Source organism: Tachysurus vachellii, chromosome 22, assembly GCF_030014155.1.
Source record: "Tachysurus vachellii isolate PV-2020 chromosome 22, HZAU_Pvac_v1, whole genome shotgun sequence".
Taxonomy (NCBI): Eukaryota; Metazoa; Chordata; class Actinopteri; order Siluriformes; family Bagridae; genus Tachysurus; species Tachysurus vachellii.
Window position 1 is genome coordinate 7,555,215 of NC_083481.1, and position 18,439 is coordinate 7,573,653.

General features: G+C 38.5%; 1 protein-coding gene across 2 annotated transcripts in view; it reads right to left on the minus strand.

Annotated features, from left to right (window-relative positions):
* Window positions 1-10,362: 10,362 nt before the first annotated feature.
* The window catches only part of asic1b (acid-sensing (proton-gated) ion channel 1b), a 303,047-nt gene continuing 294,970 nt past the window's right edge, over window positions 10,363-18,439 (minus strand). The window contains exons 10-11 of one of the 2 annotated variants that reach the window (XM_060857891.1): window positions 16,504-16,605; window positions 10,363-11,661 (exon numbers count right to left, since the gene is read on the minus strand). In XM_060857891.1, the coding sequence (XP_060713874.1) occupies window positions 11,566-11,661; window positions 16,504-16,605 (198 nt within the window). In that variant the 3' untranslated portion in view covers window positions 10,363-11,565. The remainder of the gene's footprint in view (window positions 11,662-16,503; window positions 16,606-18,439) is intronic. The other variant, XM_060857890.1, reaches the window with a different exon arrangement.

The window sequence follows — 18,439 nt, forward strand, 5'->3', positions numbered from 1 at the left end:
AGTCTAGAATTCATAGGAACTTGTATAGTAGAAGAGCAATATAAACAATATGATGCTGTTAGTGAATACATAAAAAATACTCTGATCACTGATCACAGCAATCTCTAAGGAGTCACTGATTTAATGGTTAAGGAAGGAGTCTTCATTGTCAGTGCTATGCAGTTATTTGTTTTTTTTAATTGCTGTCATATGAGAGGAATAAAACACCACAGTACATGTGGTTATAGGTAGAGTATCAACTTTTTGGGTTTCATCACATCACCCCATTCAATCTAATGGTATGTGAATGTGTATGAGCAAAACTTTTGACCTACTACAAAAATGCAGGGATATGGAGTTCTTATCTGCAATTTTGTGGCCAAAACAGTGCTGAAGAGATAAGAAAATAAACAGGCCAAAGAAAAGCCAAAATGTTTTCAGAAGTCTTTAGTGTTTTAAAGGAGTTGAAAAGGATGTGAAGCTTTAGAGTTCATTATTAGACATTGTTTTCCTAGCAGTTCCATCCAGAATGCTTTTTTATGCTGAGAAGAAGATAATAAGGCAGTATTACCCAATACCCAAATTCTAGGATCATTACTTATTAAAGTACCTATTACCTTTGAAGATACATCAATTATATATCCCCAGAAGAGAAGTTGAGGAGCAAGCAGATGTGGAGCAATTCACCTTCACATTTTACCTCTTTGACATTTTGAAGATATATCACTGCTCATCATGTGAACTTTTTAAGGAGATGCAGAAAATTAAACTGGATTTGTCTGTTTTGGTAGATCAAAATAATTTTTATTCTGTCCATAAAATATTCCAAAAAATATTACATACTATCTGAGTTTTTTTGTTACTGATTTATGCACGTCTAGGATCTATATACCACCACTTAGGAAAAAAAACAATCCCAACCAAATGTCACTGTATTACACTTTCATATCCAAAAACAATAAATACACTCTGGCCTTTGTTATTGCTTTTCTGATATGATACATGCAGAGTTGCACAATGAAGCCTTTGCTGATCTACTACTATTTTGGATGTGTTGCTTCATGCATATGCAATTTGATATTGTAGTAACACAATTATTTTTTATTGATGACAAAATAACTAATCTTATAATTAATGGCAAACTCAAATAATTGCCACACTGAAGATTTGGGTAAGATCCATAATTTCAGGCTTGTTGCTTAAGCTTGTTATCATAAAAAAAAAAACACGTGAGACTGCAGCGTCAGCTCCAAAAGTGAGAGATAAATCTATATTTTATCTGCTAAAAAGTAAGCAAACATACTAATAAAAACTGTTTAGAACTTTATTCACAAAACTGTTACTATTTGAAAACTATGGGCATTAATACTGAGTTATAACTCCCCTTTACAGCTATAACAGTTTGACTTTTTTGGGCAGGTTATGCACTTGCCCATTCATCTAGAGAGTGCAAGAAGTTGGACAAATGTAAGGATGTTGTTTGTTCTCTAGGTAGTTTCAGCAAGCTAGTCTAGTAAAAATGTCTCCATGCAATGTATTTTATTGTAATATAATGAAACATCAAACTTGACCTTTAAAAAATGAAAGCCTCTTAAAAGGGCTAAAATTGCTACATATCCAAAGTGCATTTATGAGACAGAGCTTGGTCCGAGCGTAAAGCTGAGTAGGTCTTCCTAGGAGGTCCAGTGATTTCTGTCCCAGGCTTTGAATTGATTAAATACTAAGTATTTAACTGTTGCTTCTATTATCTGTTGTAGTAGACCTACGTACATTCTATAAGAAAAAAGATTCATAATGCATACCTGGATGTCAGGCTTTCTCTTTTTTTCTGCCCAGAGGAACACTGTGGAAATCTTACAGACGACAAACGACTGGACATGCTAATTGCCCTTCGAGATCTGACAGGATAAAATCATTCCTAGTCTGAGGAAAATTGAAGAATAGGGTGAAATGTTGTTCATATTAAACATTCAGAAGACGTAAATGTGATGGCCTTTAAGTAGGCTAATGTGATCATTTAAAAAAATCCTTCAATCGTCTTCATAGGGTTATATTGTTAGAAATATAAGCAATTAAAATGCTTTAGAGCTTAATTTCATGCTTAATGATTCCTAAGAAGTCTTTGCAGATTAAAGGACGATGCCAGTGCAGATAATATGACAATAATATTTGAAGTTTTGAATATTTGAGTTTCATTGTCATGTTCCTGAAACCAGTTTGATTTGCTTTATTGACATGGTACATTATCTTGCTGCTAGTAGAACTAGATGATGCTAAAACTAGAAGACAGGAATTCACCATTCTCTCTCATCAACAAGGCGTTTTCATCTGCTGAACTGCTGCTAACTGGATGTTTCACAGTATTGTTGAAATTCCTAGAAGCACAGCAGTTAAAGAAATTCTCAGAAAATCAGCCCGTTTGGCACCTACTAAGTCATGCCAGGGTCAAAATGGTTATCACATTTTTACTCAATTCTTATAGTTTAAACCTTACTCATAACTGCTGCTATGTATCTGCATAATTTTATTTATTGCACTGCTGCTACATAAGTTGTAAAGGTGGTCCTAATAAAATAATCCAGGACAGTATACTTAGACTTAATTCGGGATAAAAAACACCCTATATGCACTAATGTATAATTCTGTCATTTTGGTAGATCTGGTAGATGGGCCTCTAGATTCTAGAGTTGGACTGTATTCCCTGTATGTTAGATATTTAAGATATTTTTTAATACTACATCATGATTGATATTTTTACAAAAGTCCTAGAAATGTTTTGAATGTTCCTCTGTCTTCATGATGCTGTTTGTATGCATGCATGGTCTGACACCCTCTGGGTTTATTTATATCAAGATCAGGGATGCAAAAAATAATTACACAAGAAAAAACGAGGAGAGGGGTTTTGAAATACATATGTTTTAGAGTATATATGATTATGTGAAGTAGTTTCATGTAGCATTACTCTTGACACCCTTGATAGGTTCTTGAGAGGCGTAAATGGACAATTAAAACCATAATTTCATGGTTAATGGTTTTCATTAAGACCCATGCCAACACAGCTAGTATAATGATAATAATATTAATAACTTTAGAAGCTATGCCAGCAACGTAGAATCCAGAGACTTCCAGAGTTTTCAGTTTACTGTAAATTCTTATAACACTAGAAGATCACAGTCTGGTAGCCTGTGTGTTTCATCATATACTGTAACAACATGCCTTTTTTGGAAGTGAGGAAAAGTAGAATAATTACAGGCAGAAAATGTAAGTTTATGGGCATTGTCTGATATTGTTCTAATCTATGTGACAGAGTAATAAAATCAATACACAGTCCTGTCTACTTTTAATAAAACAAATGGCAGTCAAATCAGCTAAATCAGAGTTTAAACATGACAGCTGTGATGGCGTCATTAGCATCACTGGTTAAATCTGTCTAAAGGTTGAAAGGTCAGATGATGTATACATATTTATAGATCCCTCCCTCCGAAGAAAAGACAGGCTCCACTGAATGCACAGAGGCACTCGGTTACCACAAATATCACCACAATTCTCAGTGCGGTGTATGTCAACAGAAGCTGTAGATGGAAATAACAAAGTCCTGTCATTCAGAATGCAATTATAATACCTGATTAACACATGTCTTTCAGCAAGACCTGCACAGTGGGGTGACTGCAACGTGTCAGACATTGGAGAATGAGATGTTACATATTGGGGAATGACATTTTTCTGCCCTCTGGGCTTCAAATGTCAAGATTGTAATTTCATTCTAGTGACCTCTAGTGTGAATGCACACAAAGGTAGCTGCTTGGCTACAAGTCGAAGAGTACAGCAACCGGAACAATCTGATGTAATATAACAGCCGAGAATAATCTGTAAAATATTAATAATTTATTCTTTTTTTAATACTTGACTTGCATACTGTTCCCTCTGGGATAAATGTGATCTCAGAGATTTTGACTATACTGTAGCATGTTTGTTGGTGCCAGATATACTGGTTTCAGAAACTGCAGATTCTCATTTATAGTAAGCTCTAGAATTTACAACAATCAAAAATATTCCAGTGAGATACAGTTCTGTGAGCAGGAAAATAGTCAGATATCAAACTGACACAAAATCTACGTAACCACTCTTTACAACCATGGTAAGCAGAAAAGCATTCCAGAAAACGTACTCGGTTACGAACGTAACCTCGGTTCCCTGAGATACGGAACGAGTACTGCGTATGGGGAAAAGCTCCTTTTTTCCTCAATACTGAAGCCTTTTTCAATAACGCAGTGCAACTGCACTGCCATTGGTTTAATCTGTAAACTTTTTTAAACCAATGACGTCGCTGCGTAGCTGTGCCAGCCTGTGGCGATGCAGCGCGCCAAAGCCCGCTAAAAAGGGGCGGGGCGTATAGCTATATAAGCAAGCAAATCGCCAGAGGAAATCAGGTCATACGACTGAAGCGACGACACTGAAGCCGCAGCCTCGTGGCACGGCATATAAAGCAGTACTCATTCCGTATCTCAGGGAACCGAGGTTACGTTCGTAACCGAGTACGTTCCATTTCGATACTCCACTCATACTGCGTATGGGGAACGAATTCAACCGCGCCGTGCCACGGTAGGGAACGATAAGACTTATCTTGAACACCCTGGGGCCCAGAGGATAAGTGAGAGGGCCGGAGCCGTCGAACCCTTGACGCAACACTGCTAAGAGGAGCAAGCTCCCCGAGGTGGTATGATGAAGGAGTCTGAAGAGGCTGTCGTATCAAACCAAAAGAACCCGAGCGTGCAAGGTCGGGATGTCCAGGTTATAGAATCTGACAAAAGGACCAACTGGCCGCCTCACAGATGTCCTTGATAGAGACACCACCAGACCAGGCCCATGAAGAGGCCATCCCTCTAGTGGAGTGGGCTCTTACTCCTATGGGGCACTCAAGACCCACAGAAGAGTAACATAGAGCGATAGCGTCGACTATCCAACGCGAGAGGCGTTGCTTTGAGACCGAAGACCCCTTGGTGCGGCCACCAAAGCAGACAAAAAGCTGGTCACATTGCCTGAACGGCTGTGACCGCTCAGTGTATACCCTCAAAGCCCTCACTGGGCAGAGTAAATTCAGCTCTTGCTCACCTGACAACAGAGGCAGAGCCGAGAGAGAAACTATCTGTGCTCTAAATGGCGTTGAGAGCACTTTAGGTACGTAGCCGTACCTGGGTTTTAAAATGACCTTTGAGTCATTGGGCCCAAACTCAAAGCATGCAGGGCTCACCATGAGGGCCTGCAAATCGCCAACACGCTTGACCGATGCTAGAGCAAGTAGCAGAGCGGTTTTGAGCGTTAGGGGCCGAAGGCCAGCTGACCGCAGCGGTTCAAAGGGAGGTCCTTTGAGCGCTTCAAGGACCGTGTGAAGGTCCCAAGTGGGAGCGGTGAGAGGACGTGGGGGCTTCAACCACCTAGCACCTCTCAGGAAACGCACAATGAGGCCGTTTCGACCCACTGATTGGCCAGCAATAGGAGCATGAAATGCTGCGATGGCTGCTACGTACACCTTGAGCGTGGAAGGGGTGAGACCTTTGTCCAGACGCTCTTGGAGAAATGACAGTATCGGAGATACGTCACACTCAACAGGGTCTTCGTTCCGTGCGGAGCACCAGTCAACGAAGACTGACCATTTCTGGGCGTAGAGTTCTGCGGGTGCCAGATTGTCCTGTTCGTCTGAGAGAGGAGGTCCCGCCTCAGGGGGATCGGCCATGGGGCTTTCATGGAAAGCATGAATGGCTGGACGAAAGGCCACCTTGGTGATTTATGTAGGACACCACTGTCATGCTGTCCGACTGGACTAGGACATGGTGCCCTTCCAGGATCGCCTGAAAAGATCGAAGGGCTCGTTCTACCGCCAGCATCTCGAGGCAGTTGATATGGAGATGGCTGTCCTCGTGCGACCACGAGCCGAAGGCTGGTCTGCCCTCGCAGAGCGCCCCAACCCAGGTTGGACGCATCTGTTGAGACCACCGTCCTTCTGGAAACCACCTGTAGGGGTACTCCACGGCTGAACCAAACAGGGTTCATCCAAGGCTCCAGGGCTGCTAGACAGGCCTGGTTGACTCTGACGCGAAAGCGGCCATGCCGCCAAGCGTGAGGTGGGACCCGGAGTTTCAGCCAGTATTGCAGGGGCCGCATTCGTAGGAGGCCAAGCTGTAAAACTGGGGAGGCATAATACAAAGGAACATAATACGTTGGCTGGGGAGCAGTGAGCTCTTGGCAAAATTGACCCTGAGTCCTAGGCACTCTAAGTGGCTCAGGAGCACGGATCTGTGGTGGTCTAGCTCGGTTCGCGACCGGGCTAGAATGAGCCAGTCGTCGAGATAGTTCAGAATGCGGATTCCCATCTGTCTCAGAGGGGAAAGTGCCTCGTTCATGCACTTTGTGAAAGTGCGTGGAGCTAGAGACAGCCCAAAGGGAAGGACTGCATATTGGTAAGCCACACCCTCGAACGCAAATCTCAAGAATCGTCTGTGATGTGGGTCGACTTCTGAGACTGAGAGATTCTGAGACGAGGTCACTCACTTCAGCTGAGGGACGCTGCTCTGGGCGTGAGAAGAGGACGGCTCTCTCGTTGGAGAGGTTTCATTAAAGAAAACGATCCGCGAGCGCAGAGAGGCGAGACTCATGCTCTCAAAGAAGCAGCATGAGGACTCAGTGAGTGCAGTTTCAGCGTTGGATTTACCCAGGCAGGAAACGCACTCCTCATGGCCGTCATTGTCGTGCAGAGGGACTCTGCATGTGCCACAGTTGTGACGCGGCATGGCCGCCGCCGTTAAAACGGCGTTTTCGGAAATGTTTTTTTAGAGCGGTGAAAACCGCTGGAAAGTTCTTTTTGTGATCACCGGATGGCGGCAGCGGATTTGCCTGCTTATATAGCTATACGCCCCGCCCCTTTTTAGCGGGCTTTGGCGCGCTGCATCGCCACAGGCTCGCGCAGCTACGCAGCGCCGTCATTGGTTTAAAAAAGTTTACAGATTAAACCAATGGCAGTGTAGTTGCACTGCGTTATTGAAAAAGGCTTCAGTATTGAGGAAAAAATGAGCTTTTCCCCATACGCAGTATGAGTGGAGTATAGAAAGGGAACACAACACATAGACCCGTTAGTTGAATGGACTAGGACAGCAAAAAAATTTCTGTTTCTCAATGACTGGAAAATCAATGCCGGGTCTTTTGTGCTCTTCAACTAAATCTGATTTTATGCATTTCACTATTGCCACATGACTGCTGATTGTAGTTTGGATAGATTGGATAGCATGAATGAGATTTATGTCACACTCCACAGTGGTGGTTAATGTCTCATATGAAAGTAGACATTCATGTTTTATAAGTATTTCTGTTTTTACATTAGGGGCAATATATTCACAGAAATGTTCAAGAAAAAAAACAACAACCCAAAATGGCTATTTTATTTAAGAAAAATGTTTATATCTTCAAAGTAAATCATAAAACTTAGGTTTTAGTTTAAGCACTAAAATGCTTGTAAGGTAACAGAATGTAAAGCGATAAAAATGTCTCACACCAAAAGCTAACAGTGTCCTGACTTATTTTATTTTTAGACTTGTGAAGATAAATCATTTGATTATATTAATGTATAAATGTCTAATAAGTCAATTTCTATTCTGCCAGGACAACGGAAAGCTGTTGTTGTAAAAAGGCCAGATTATTTATATGTTATATAGAAGTAATGTCATCAGTTATACAGTATGTCCAGCAATTGCAACTCTTAGTCAGTGATCCCTTTAACTTAAAAAAATTTTCTGCTTAGTACAATATTTAACTACAGTAATATATTTAAATCCACAAAACAATATTATAGATATTTACTTGAGCCAGATATTTTTTCCAGAGCTTTCCAATCTTGAAACCCTTATATTAAAATAAATAAATAAATTAAAAAAAATTGATTCCAAGTAAAACTGTAATCTTGTCAGAAATGCATACTTATTAGGCATAATAAATGTAATAATAGTGGATAATGATTTTTTTGTCTTCACAAAATTGCATGTTATGCTTCATGATCCGAGGGCTCCAGTTTAAAAACCATGGTTATAAAACTTTACAGGTTTTACAAATTGTACTGAAACTGGAATGCTGTTATTTAACTCAGTTAAAAATAGAAATGAGGAATATGCGGTATTTAAGTGTTGGCTCAAGTCCAACTAGCAGTTGATTGTGAAAGTGAGATGAGCTTTGAGGTCAAAGTAACGCAGTACAATAAAGTAAATAAAATATTATTTGTTATATATGCATATTTCTTTGTCATTTACATCATACTTATAAAAATACTTCAAACACCATACCTCATCCCCTGTACTTTTGTCTGCAGTAACTGAGTTGGCAGCTCATGTTATTTTATTCCATATTTCCATTTTACGCCTTCCTTTGATGTCTGATGAAAGGAAAGAAGTTTCAGTCAAAATTTCCTCCAGTTGATCTGCTTTCCAGAGACAGCACTTCATTTCCTCATCTGTAGGGACCGGGTCAGCGTTGTAGATTTTATAGGAGATCCTATTGCACTGCTTCTAATGTATAAGCAATTTCTTCAAAAAATAAATAAATAAATAAATAAAATAATAAAAAAAATAAAAAATGACAATGTGCAAAGTTGGTCACAAACCTATTAGCTCTGCCTCCTCAAGTGCTGAAAGCTTTTTGAAAACGCCGAAAACTGACCCTGATGTCTGGGACGTTCAAGAAAAAGTTGAAAGAGCATTTGAAAGTGTTGTGAATTTTCCATACTTGCTGCAAAACCAGTTCGAGAGGAAGTAGACGCCATGCAATTGAATAATCTTCAGTGATCTGATTGCTGCCATGTTGAGAGGTTGTTGACTGCCCACACTACATGATTAGCTAGGTCGATTGCAAATCATGAGGGAGAAACAGATCCAATCCCAGCATGAGAATACATACTGTATAAATACTAGTGTTAATGCAAGGCAGAGCTCACAGCATCTGACACACAGATACCATTTTTTATCTTGTATTTTTGGTCTTCAACAATACAGATACTCACTCACTCACTCACTCACTCACTCATTTTCTACCGCTTATCTGAACTACCTCGGGTCACGGGGAGCCTGTGCCTATGTCAGGCGTCATTGGGCATCAAGGCAGGATACACCCTGGACGGAGTGCCAACCCATCGCAGGGCACACACACTCTCATTCGATCACGCACTCACACACTACGGACAATTTTCCAGAGATGCCAATCAACCTACCATGCATGTCTTTGGACAGGGGGAGGAAACCGGCGTACCCGGAGGAAACCCCCGAGGCACGGGGAGAACATACAAACTCCACAAGGCGGAGGCGGGAATCGGACCCCCAACCCTGGAGGTGTGAGGCGAACGTGCCCCCCCAATACAGATACTGTTAACAAAATAAATATCCATTATGTTAAAAGTTACTTATTTAGCTATTACTAAGGTCTGTTTATCTTTCCTCTGATTTACACATTGCCCATGAAAAGCTCAGGCTACTTGACTCATTCTTATAATGTTAGCTAATTGGTTTTTAAATGAAGTGCCAGCTATATTAGTTCCCTTGGATTGAATAGGGTTGAAGTGCAGGTTTTTGTTTCACTGCAGAAGAGTGCTTCCGTACGGCTGTAAGTGAAGCATGTTTCATGGTTTCCATTGCAGCATAGTCAATGACCTATAGTGGCAAGAACATCACACCAGGTAAGAGCTAATCATTTTGCTCACCTATCATTGTGTGTAGACATTTTTCCCTAATCCTATAACCACTCACCTATAAATGAAGTCCACATGCTGAGTTTTATGTTTGAGGTCTTGTGGCATTGATGTAACTTTCACTTTAACTCGTGAGCAATGTGTAAATGCCAGCAAAGAAATGGGTGTGTTATCAGTGCTCACATGACTGAAGTGCTCTTTCTATTTCTCTCACTTTCTGTTGCTCACAAACACACACAAATAAGCAGGTTCTCTACCTGCACACTCACTTCATTGCTCCATGCTCATAAATACTTGTGTGCAAGTCACTGCACCTTGCACACAATTTTTAATGACTATGCCCGCTGATAGTGCTCCAAGTGATTGAGTTGTCATTCTCTCTATTAAATGTATTGTTTAACCTCTATAAAAACATTTTATTAGGTTACTTGTATTTGTGGATGATGATGTGGTTGCTCCTCCTGTAGAGCAGTTTGCAGGCTGCTTTGCTTTGATTGCCATCGTTAATCGTGACGTGTCCAGATTGCTGTCACTTTGTCTCGTCTGTTCATTAGTGTGACAATCATGCTCACATCACACGCATCCCTAGTTGAGACATTAAAAATGTCTTCTTTCCCAAAATAATCCCCAGACATAAAGTACAATTATTTCATCTAAAATTCTCAATGATATTTTATTATACCTTCATAGATAAATAGAACAGTCTAGTATCTGTAAAGATGGTGACTGGACTATCAGGCAACATGTCTACCTTTTTTTTTGTAGAAAAACAAAAATCGGAATAATAGAGTTGTAACGATTCAATTATCGTGATGGTCATAGTCTTTGAAATAACATGAACCCGCCTCCATTTTTATCATCTTTTACATAATGGTGGTCTTGTGCTTCGATATGATATTTGAAACAGTGACAGTTCAGAGAAATTATAATAAACTCACAGAAGAGAATAATTCATTGAAAAGCGGCAAATCTCTCTCTCACACACACACAATAATGGGTCATTTCATACTCATACAAATATCATATATACCCAAATATCAACACACAGACTTTTCATGTCAAGCATACACATATCATATCAAACACACACTGACAGACACACATACATACAGATTGACTGATCATGTCATGACACACATGATGATAAATCGAATCAAATGTTCAGACAATTGTAGGGTTCTCACACACACACACACACACACACACACGTATATAATTGAGGCAAACTTGGCAATAATAATGGTTACTGAAAAAAAACTAAAAAACATGCACAGGAAGACAAACACAAGCATGCAGTCACAAGATGAGAGCTGGATGGAACAACAGACTGCTGAACTTTCTTCACCACGAACAGTTGATAATTTCCTGTCAGTAGGAAAAATACATTCTTAAATGAGACACACTGATCGTGAGTGGCACGTCACTGGAGTCCATCAGTCACCACGAATGCTGCTACATTGATTAAGCACTATATTATTTCTAACAATCTAATTAAGCCACTCAGTTAAGATGGTGTTATATACAGAAAAGGCAGGGGACTCCGCCCACAGGAAGCCTGTCCGTTTGAGCTGTGATGTTCCATGTCTCAAAGGCTTAGTCAAGGAGTTCCCGTTCGAGGCAGTGTTCCAAAATCCTTTAAAAGTACACACATGGTTGTGTTGTGGAACAGTACTACAGTATTTCGTGGTTTCAATGTTTTGATTATTTTACATGACACAATGCGGTGTGTTAAAACATCCAGCCAAAATCAACTCTGTGTCGTCCGGGATGGGTGGGTGTTAGCGAGGATGGAGTCAGTCGGCTTTGGTTGTACACTGCGAGCTGGAGTCCAACTCGAACAGCTCCTCTCTCACTCACTCATTCACTCAGCAGGTGAAGTCCTCGAAGTTACCCTGCCCTGGATGGTGAGGTAGGATGTTAGCCGAATATGTAGATGGAGTGCGAAGGTTTTCACATGGAGGCTGAAAACAGAAGAAATCTTTAGAATCAACTTTTTATTCATCTCGTACATAATCATACACAGCATGACATACAGTACAAAGCATTTTTTCTACTGTGTGTCAATACAGATATATATATATATAAATAATGAGTCATATGAGATGAGCATACAGTACGATTATTATGAATAAAGTGCAGATGTGTACAATTAAGGCCAACTTTAGTGCATGTATGCAGTATTTACTGTGCACAAATTTGTTTGAGGCAGTGTGTGTTGTGTAGACGGGTCCAGAAAAAAGAAAAAGTCCTAAATGTTGTTCTGGGTTTGGTTTTGAACGACCTACAGGAAGAAGCTCCTCCTCATACTCTCTGTATAAATGTCAACTGTATATATCCATGCACTATGCACTTAAATCACTTGAATTTTAGTAAAATACTGAAACAACAGTAACAAACACTGATTTTGAAATTTCAGCTAACCTTTTTGTAATGATAATGCTTTACACTAAGATAGTCTTACAGTAGGTCTCATTATGTAACACATTGCAAGGATTCTCAAAACTTTTGCATCCATTAAGTGTAAAATGATTTGAATGTAATCAGTGATTAGGTTTATTTTGGAACAAATAGAGCTCTTATTTTTATTATTTTTTTAAATTTTATTTTCATCATTAAAGGTGACATTATTTATTTAATTAATTAATATTTAGTTTTTCCAGTTATTGATGTTTGGATCACACACTTTTAATTTCCAACACTGAAAAAAAAAAAGGTCAATAACCTTAATAAGTAAAATTTAACTTCAGTTTGCCAAATATGAACAACACCTTTGATGAACATGTTTTTGATTGTTAAGCACCAGAATTCAAAGTAAAGCATTAAGCAGAGCTCCAGTATTAACTGCTGGGGATCAGAATTCAGTTCCAAGATTATCAACAATAGGAAGTAAATGCTCTAATTAAAATGTAGTTTTTCTCATGTATAACAATATTAGTCATGAAAAAAAAGATGTATTAAATGCTGCTGTTATTGTGTGTTCATGTTGTAACTGAAGTTAGTGGTGTCAGGAAACTTAATGTAAAATGTTACGTTCTGAATTTGTGTCGTATGTGATGTGCTGATGTCAATGTGTCGGCCATTTTTAAACATGAATACACTGCTTGCTTTAAAGGTACACAGTCTGAGACATGGCTTATAAGATGCAGCTCAGTATAAGAACTCAGTTGCTGTGTGCTGAAGCAATATGTATATCTTTATTCTATAGATATTTTGATCCTTGAAAACAAACTGCAGTGCCCTAGATGGTCGGAGTGGTAGTGTAGGGAGCAGTTAGTATAATCTTCAACTAAAAATTTTACCTCTTATATTAAATCTTTAACCTGATTTCTGATCAACACTATAAATGTTTAAGATTATCTTAGAGATAACTTTGTACGGTGTGTATATTTCCTGCTAATGGTTATAGAATTCATGATCGCTTCTTTCTTTCTCTCTCTCTCTCTGAAAATACCTTCATTTTTTTGAACATGATGGTATGTTTCTCTTTTCATCTGATTCAACTTCTTTCATCCTCCTGGGTCACCATTTTACAAGCACAAACTGCCTTGTGGGTTGGAAATCATTTAGACTGTAATTTTTATTCATTTTTGCAAACCTAAACAGAAATTTTTCACTACTTCCAGAAATCTGGGAATGATACATTCGTAAAAAGTGCAGCGACCAGTAAGCTGGATCATTATCACTTTCTCTCCACAGTGACCCCATTGAAAGCTCATTAGCAAGAAAATCAATCAAAAGAGTACAATTCTGCAGAGTTCAACTGGCTATTATAATGATATAATGACATACTTTAAATATAAAGCCTCCCTGCAATGCTGCAATGTTATAACTGCAGTGTTTCATAAATAAACTCCCAATCGTAGATCACCAAAAATGACACAAACATTGTGTTTATAAGTGCTAAAAATGTGATAAGTCTTATCATCGAGACAGTGTGGAAATATATCATTTCCTGCATGCAAAACAAATATAAATAGTGAAATGAAAGTCTCTGTATTAGTACATTTTAAGATTAAAACGTATTTTTACGTAAAATTAAAATTTTCAATGATAATTGAAAAATGTGTTTGAAGCTCCTGAGAGCATATAAAGGGTACGGAAAGCTTTAATAAAACTACTTTAATTAATTTAAAAGATTTGAATTCATTTCTCAAATTGTAAATTGTTTATTCATAGCTTTGATTTCTTTATTAATAATATAAAACCTGGAGAAAAAAGATTTTGACTGATAATATATTCTAGCTAATTCACTAGGAATCTGAATATACATTAGGCCAAAACTGGGCTGTTGAAGACTAGAAAAACATCACCTGATCTTCAGCTGCCTAGCTGCCTAGTCTGTGCCCAGCGTAGCATCACACTCCTGTTTTTCGTTGACAGGAGTAAAACCCGATGTGCCTTATTCTGTTATCCAGCTGCCTCAAGGCTAGACGTGTTGTGCATTCTGACATGCATTTCTGCTCACCAAACTTCCTGTCAGCTTGAATAAGCCTCCCTATATAACCCTCCCAAATACTCAAACCAGTCTGTCTGAAGCAACAACATTACATGGCCAAAGTCAGTGAAATTACTTCTGGAGAATCCCACTGAAATAAAATTTTCCCCATTTTGATTTTTGACCTGTTTGTACATTGCATTGCTCCCAGTTGATTGGCGGATTGGATAAATGCAAATTCTAAAACAGCTAGATGTTCCTAATAAAGTGTCCCTACTCTGTATCATAATATATACAGTAATATAATTTTTTGGATGTCTTTCAAAGATAAACTGTTCCCTCGGTTTAGCTTTCTAAAGTTATGTCTATAAAGCTAATTGCACAGAGTGACTTATTGAATAAATGAGGTGTCAAAAGGCAAGAAACAGAAATAAAGCAGAAAAGGTGATTAAGTGCAGCACAAAATGACCAGGAAGATTTATATATTATGGGGTGTAGTGTTAATTTCGTCAGATGAGACAAGACGAAATATGTTCAACAACCTTTTTTTTCATGACCAAGACGAGACGATGACAAGACTGCACCACGGTCCAAAAACGCTGACTAAGACTAAATTAACATGCATTATTGATGACGAAAAAAGACGAGATGAAAATGTTTTGTATAAAATAAAAACTAAGATAAAATCTCTCTTCATTTTCGTCTACAATTGTCTCTTGCATTACGATTAAAAGCAGTATCAATAAAGTAAAAAAATGTCATGTGCAGTCAAGTTCGAGTGTATGCACTGTTTAAACAAGTGTTCTCAACTTCTCACTGATACTTTTGTTGTATTTTAGGCCCACAGTAAAGTAGGCCTATTATTTTCATTTCATTTTATTTTTCTGAGTATATTTATTTTATTTCTGATTTGAACAGAAACATGAGACACAGGGCAACCAAAACAGTTTTAAAAACCTTTGTAACTTAAGTTGTCAGTCGGAGTCTGTTGGGCCCCAGCTTTTGAATTGTGTTGGTTAAAATAAAATACTCTTCAGAACAGGTTAATCATTTGTGAATGTGTCTCCTAAATCAGAAATTGAAAACCAGACACGTTTAACATTTGCATTCAACAAAAATCATTCAACAAGTGTATTTTGTCAGGTAATTATGACATTTAACCAATGTTTGAGATATGAAACACTTTTTTTTACTGAAATGTTTATCAGTAATAATCTCAGTAATAATGTGTTATTTAAAAAAAGACTACAATTTTTTGACTAAAACTAGACTAAAATTAAAAGATTTTTAGTCGACTAAAACTTGACTAAGATACCTTGAGTTTTCTTTTGACTAAAACTAGACTAAAATATGAGACTTTTAGTCAGCTAAAACTTGACTAACAAAAAAGATATGTGAATGACTAAATATGACTAAAACTAACAAGGACATTTGGCACAAGACTAAGACTAAATTAAAAATAGGTCACGAAATGAACACTAATGGGGTGTGTGTGTGAGAGAGAGAGGGAGAGAGAGAAAGAGAGAGAGAGAGAGAGAGAGAGAGAGAGAGAGAGAGAGAGAGAGAGAGAGAGAGAGACAGACAGACAGAGAGACAGAGAGAGAGAGAGAGAGAGAGAGAGAGAGAGAGAGAGAGAGAGACAAAACAAATTAGAAGATAAGAGCTGACAAGCATGGAGTCAAAGAAACAGAGAAGAGAAGAGAGGAATGAATAGAAGACATCACACTGACTAGCTCCACTTCAAGTGCAATTAAAGCTCAAACTGGTTTCCTTAAAATCACAGAGCTGTAACATATTGCCCAGTCATCAACACTGACATCCCTCAACTGCAAGTGACTGCTGCAACTGCAGCTTTTTTTATTTACGCTTGTGTGTGTATGTGTGTGTGTGTGTGTGTAAAAAAAAGTCTTTCCATTTCTTATCACTATCCCCAGTCATTTCTTCCCCATTTTCACAGCTAGTTTTGATCAAGCTTTGCTTCAAGTTAAATCGGATTAGAGCAAAACTTTAAAAGATGTAGCCCTACGGCTGCGTGCAGTTTTACTCCGTTGACAAAATTTCTTTGTTTACCAGAATTTTTTGCCTAAAGTTGTTTTTCTTTTAAACTACATTTAAACTGTATTAATTATATCCTAGTATCTACTAGGCTTGTGCTATATTGAAGTCATTTGAGAAGATGGGAAAAGTTTCTAATTCAGATATTTTGATTTGTTCTCCTAATTTGAGACTACTTTGATATGACTACTAATGATAATCATTATGTACCGTTTCATGTTAAATATTAGATGAATCAGTCATTCTGTCTTATCCCCATTCCCCTATTTCACACTCTGCGTTATGTTGCAGTGTTTGTATGTTAGTTACTAACATGGCACTGCACGTTGTCCAGGCTCAGAACGGCTCCTCGGTCGTTGTTGTTGCTGCGTTTGTGGTTCTTCTTCCTGCAACGGCACAGCTTGTACTTGATCACCTTAAAAAAAAAAAAAAAAAAAAGAGAGGACATGGAGGATTTGCACATTAGGACACACCAAGTTCTACAGGTCCACAATGGCAAAAGTTATAAATTAAGTGAAAACAAAGGATACATGCTTCTTAGAGAAAGTGCATCAGCTTGATTAACGCTAGAACATGTCCTTTTCTTTTAGAAGGAAGTGCTAACATGGGAAATGTGAGCTTCTGGAAGCTTCGAAATGACCAGCACCAGCTTTAAAATGCTAAACATAAGCTTTGGATGTCAAATGTCAACTCCAGACTGCAAAATGACAGGATTTGGTATAGTAAAGTTCAGCTTTACTGTGCTTGATCTCGGTTTCTGTGTGGCAAAAACTAGTCTGAGTATGCCAAAAGACATCTTACACACATCAATGAGCAGCTTTGAAAAGCTTTGTACCAGCATTGGTGACTTCCTATACCAAACTCTGCTCTAGTATACAATATGACAGCTATAGTATGTCAACTCTGGTATGTCACATGGTAGATCTGGTATGACAAACAACAGATGTGCTTCACCAAATTCCAGCTCAAGCATGGCAAACAGCAGGTAGATATGGTATTCCAGACATTGTCTCTAGTGTGCCAACTGCCATCTCTGATGCACAAATCCCAGCTGCGGTATGGCACATAGCAGGTCTGGTACACTAAACCCTGGCTGTGGTATGTAATATAGCAGGTCTGATACACCACACTCCAGTTGTGGTATGTGGTTTCCAAATCCGGAATGCTAAGCTCCAACTGTGGTATGCTAAAGCACTTCTGGTAAGCCAGACAACAACGTGTGTATGTAAGGTATGCCAAACACCAGCTTTGGTATGTTAGCCTCAGCTCTGGTACACCAAACAGAAGTTCTGGTATTCAAAATGCCAGCTGTGGTACACCAAATGCCAGCTCTGATTTACAAAACTGCAGCTTTGGCACTGAAAACAGCAGCTGTGATATGATTCATTATTCCAAATACCATTTTTCTCAGTCTGGCAGGCCAGAACACCTAAAGACAGGAGTTTCTCTTTTTCCATTCTGTACTTTCACTGCATACATACAATAGTCACAACTTATTTAGCATGTTAGGTACATCTGAAACAAATTAAGTAGCATTCATTCTTTTCTGGTAAATTTACAGTAGTACTGCATTTTTGTTTTTTACTCTTAAGGTTGTTTAAATGATCATTTCTGAGTATAAAAAAAACATTCACTGTATGTAAGTAACCCCTTTTATTCAGTGTGAGAACAAAAAAAACCTTCCAAACTATTTTAATCAAGCCTCATAAACAAATTATTGTACTAATGGGAATGTGAAAATAAGCCAGATGCTTTAGGGATCTCCAATGAGGATCAGGAAGCCATATGTTTGGTCCATCTACAGCCTCTAAATAGAAGGTAATTCATTGAAGATCCTGCAAGTGTGGATTGTTTTGGGCTCGGTGGAGTAACTAACTCCTGTAGCTTTGAGAGCTGTCATTTATCATAAAGACACACACACACAGAAATTTCTAGGACGTATAATTTTAAATTCCTATGTAATATGAGTATTAGAGTCTTAACCTAGTCTCTAAAATTAATCAGACTTCACCTTGAGTGTACAGAAATGTCACATGCACCTTGCAAAAGACAAACTAAAAGAAGTGTCTTCAAGTAAGGAACAATCTCCATTCCATGTAACCCTAATGTGAAACTAAAACTAAACAATTGCTCTCTCAAATACTTTTAAAGAAACAGCGTTCAACATGTTCGAAAAATAAACTGATGACATAGAGATTTACCAGCTCCAGTTAGACTCTGCTTTATGAAGTATTCGGACATATTAAGAG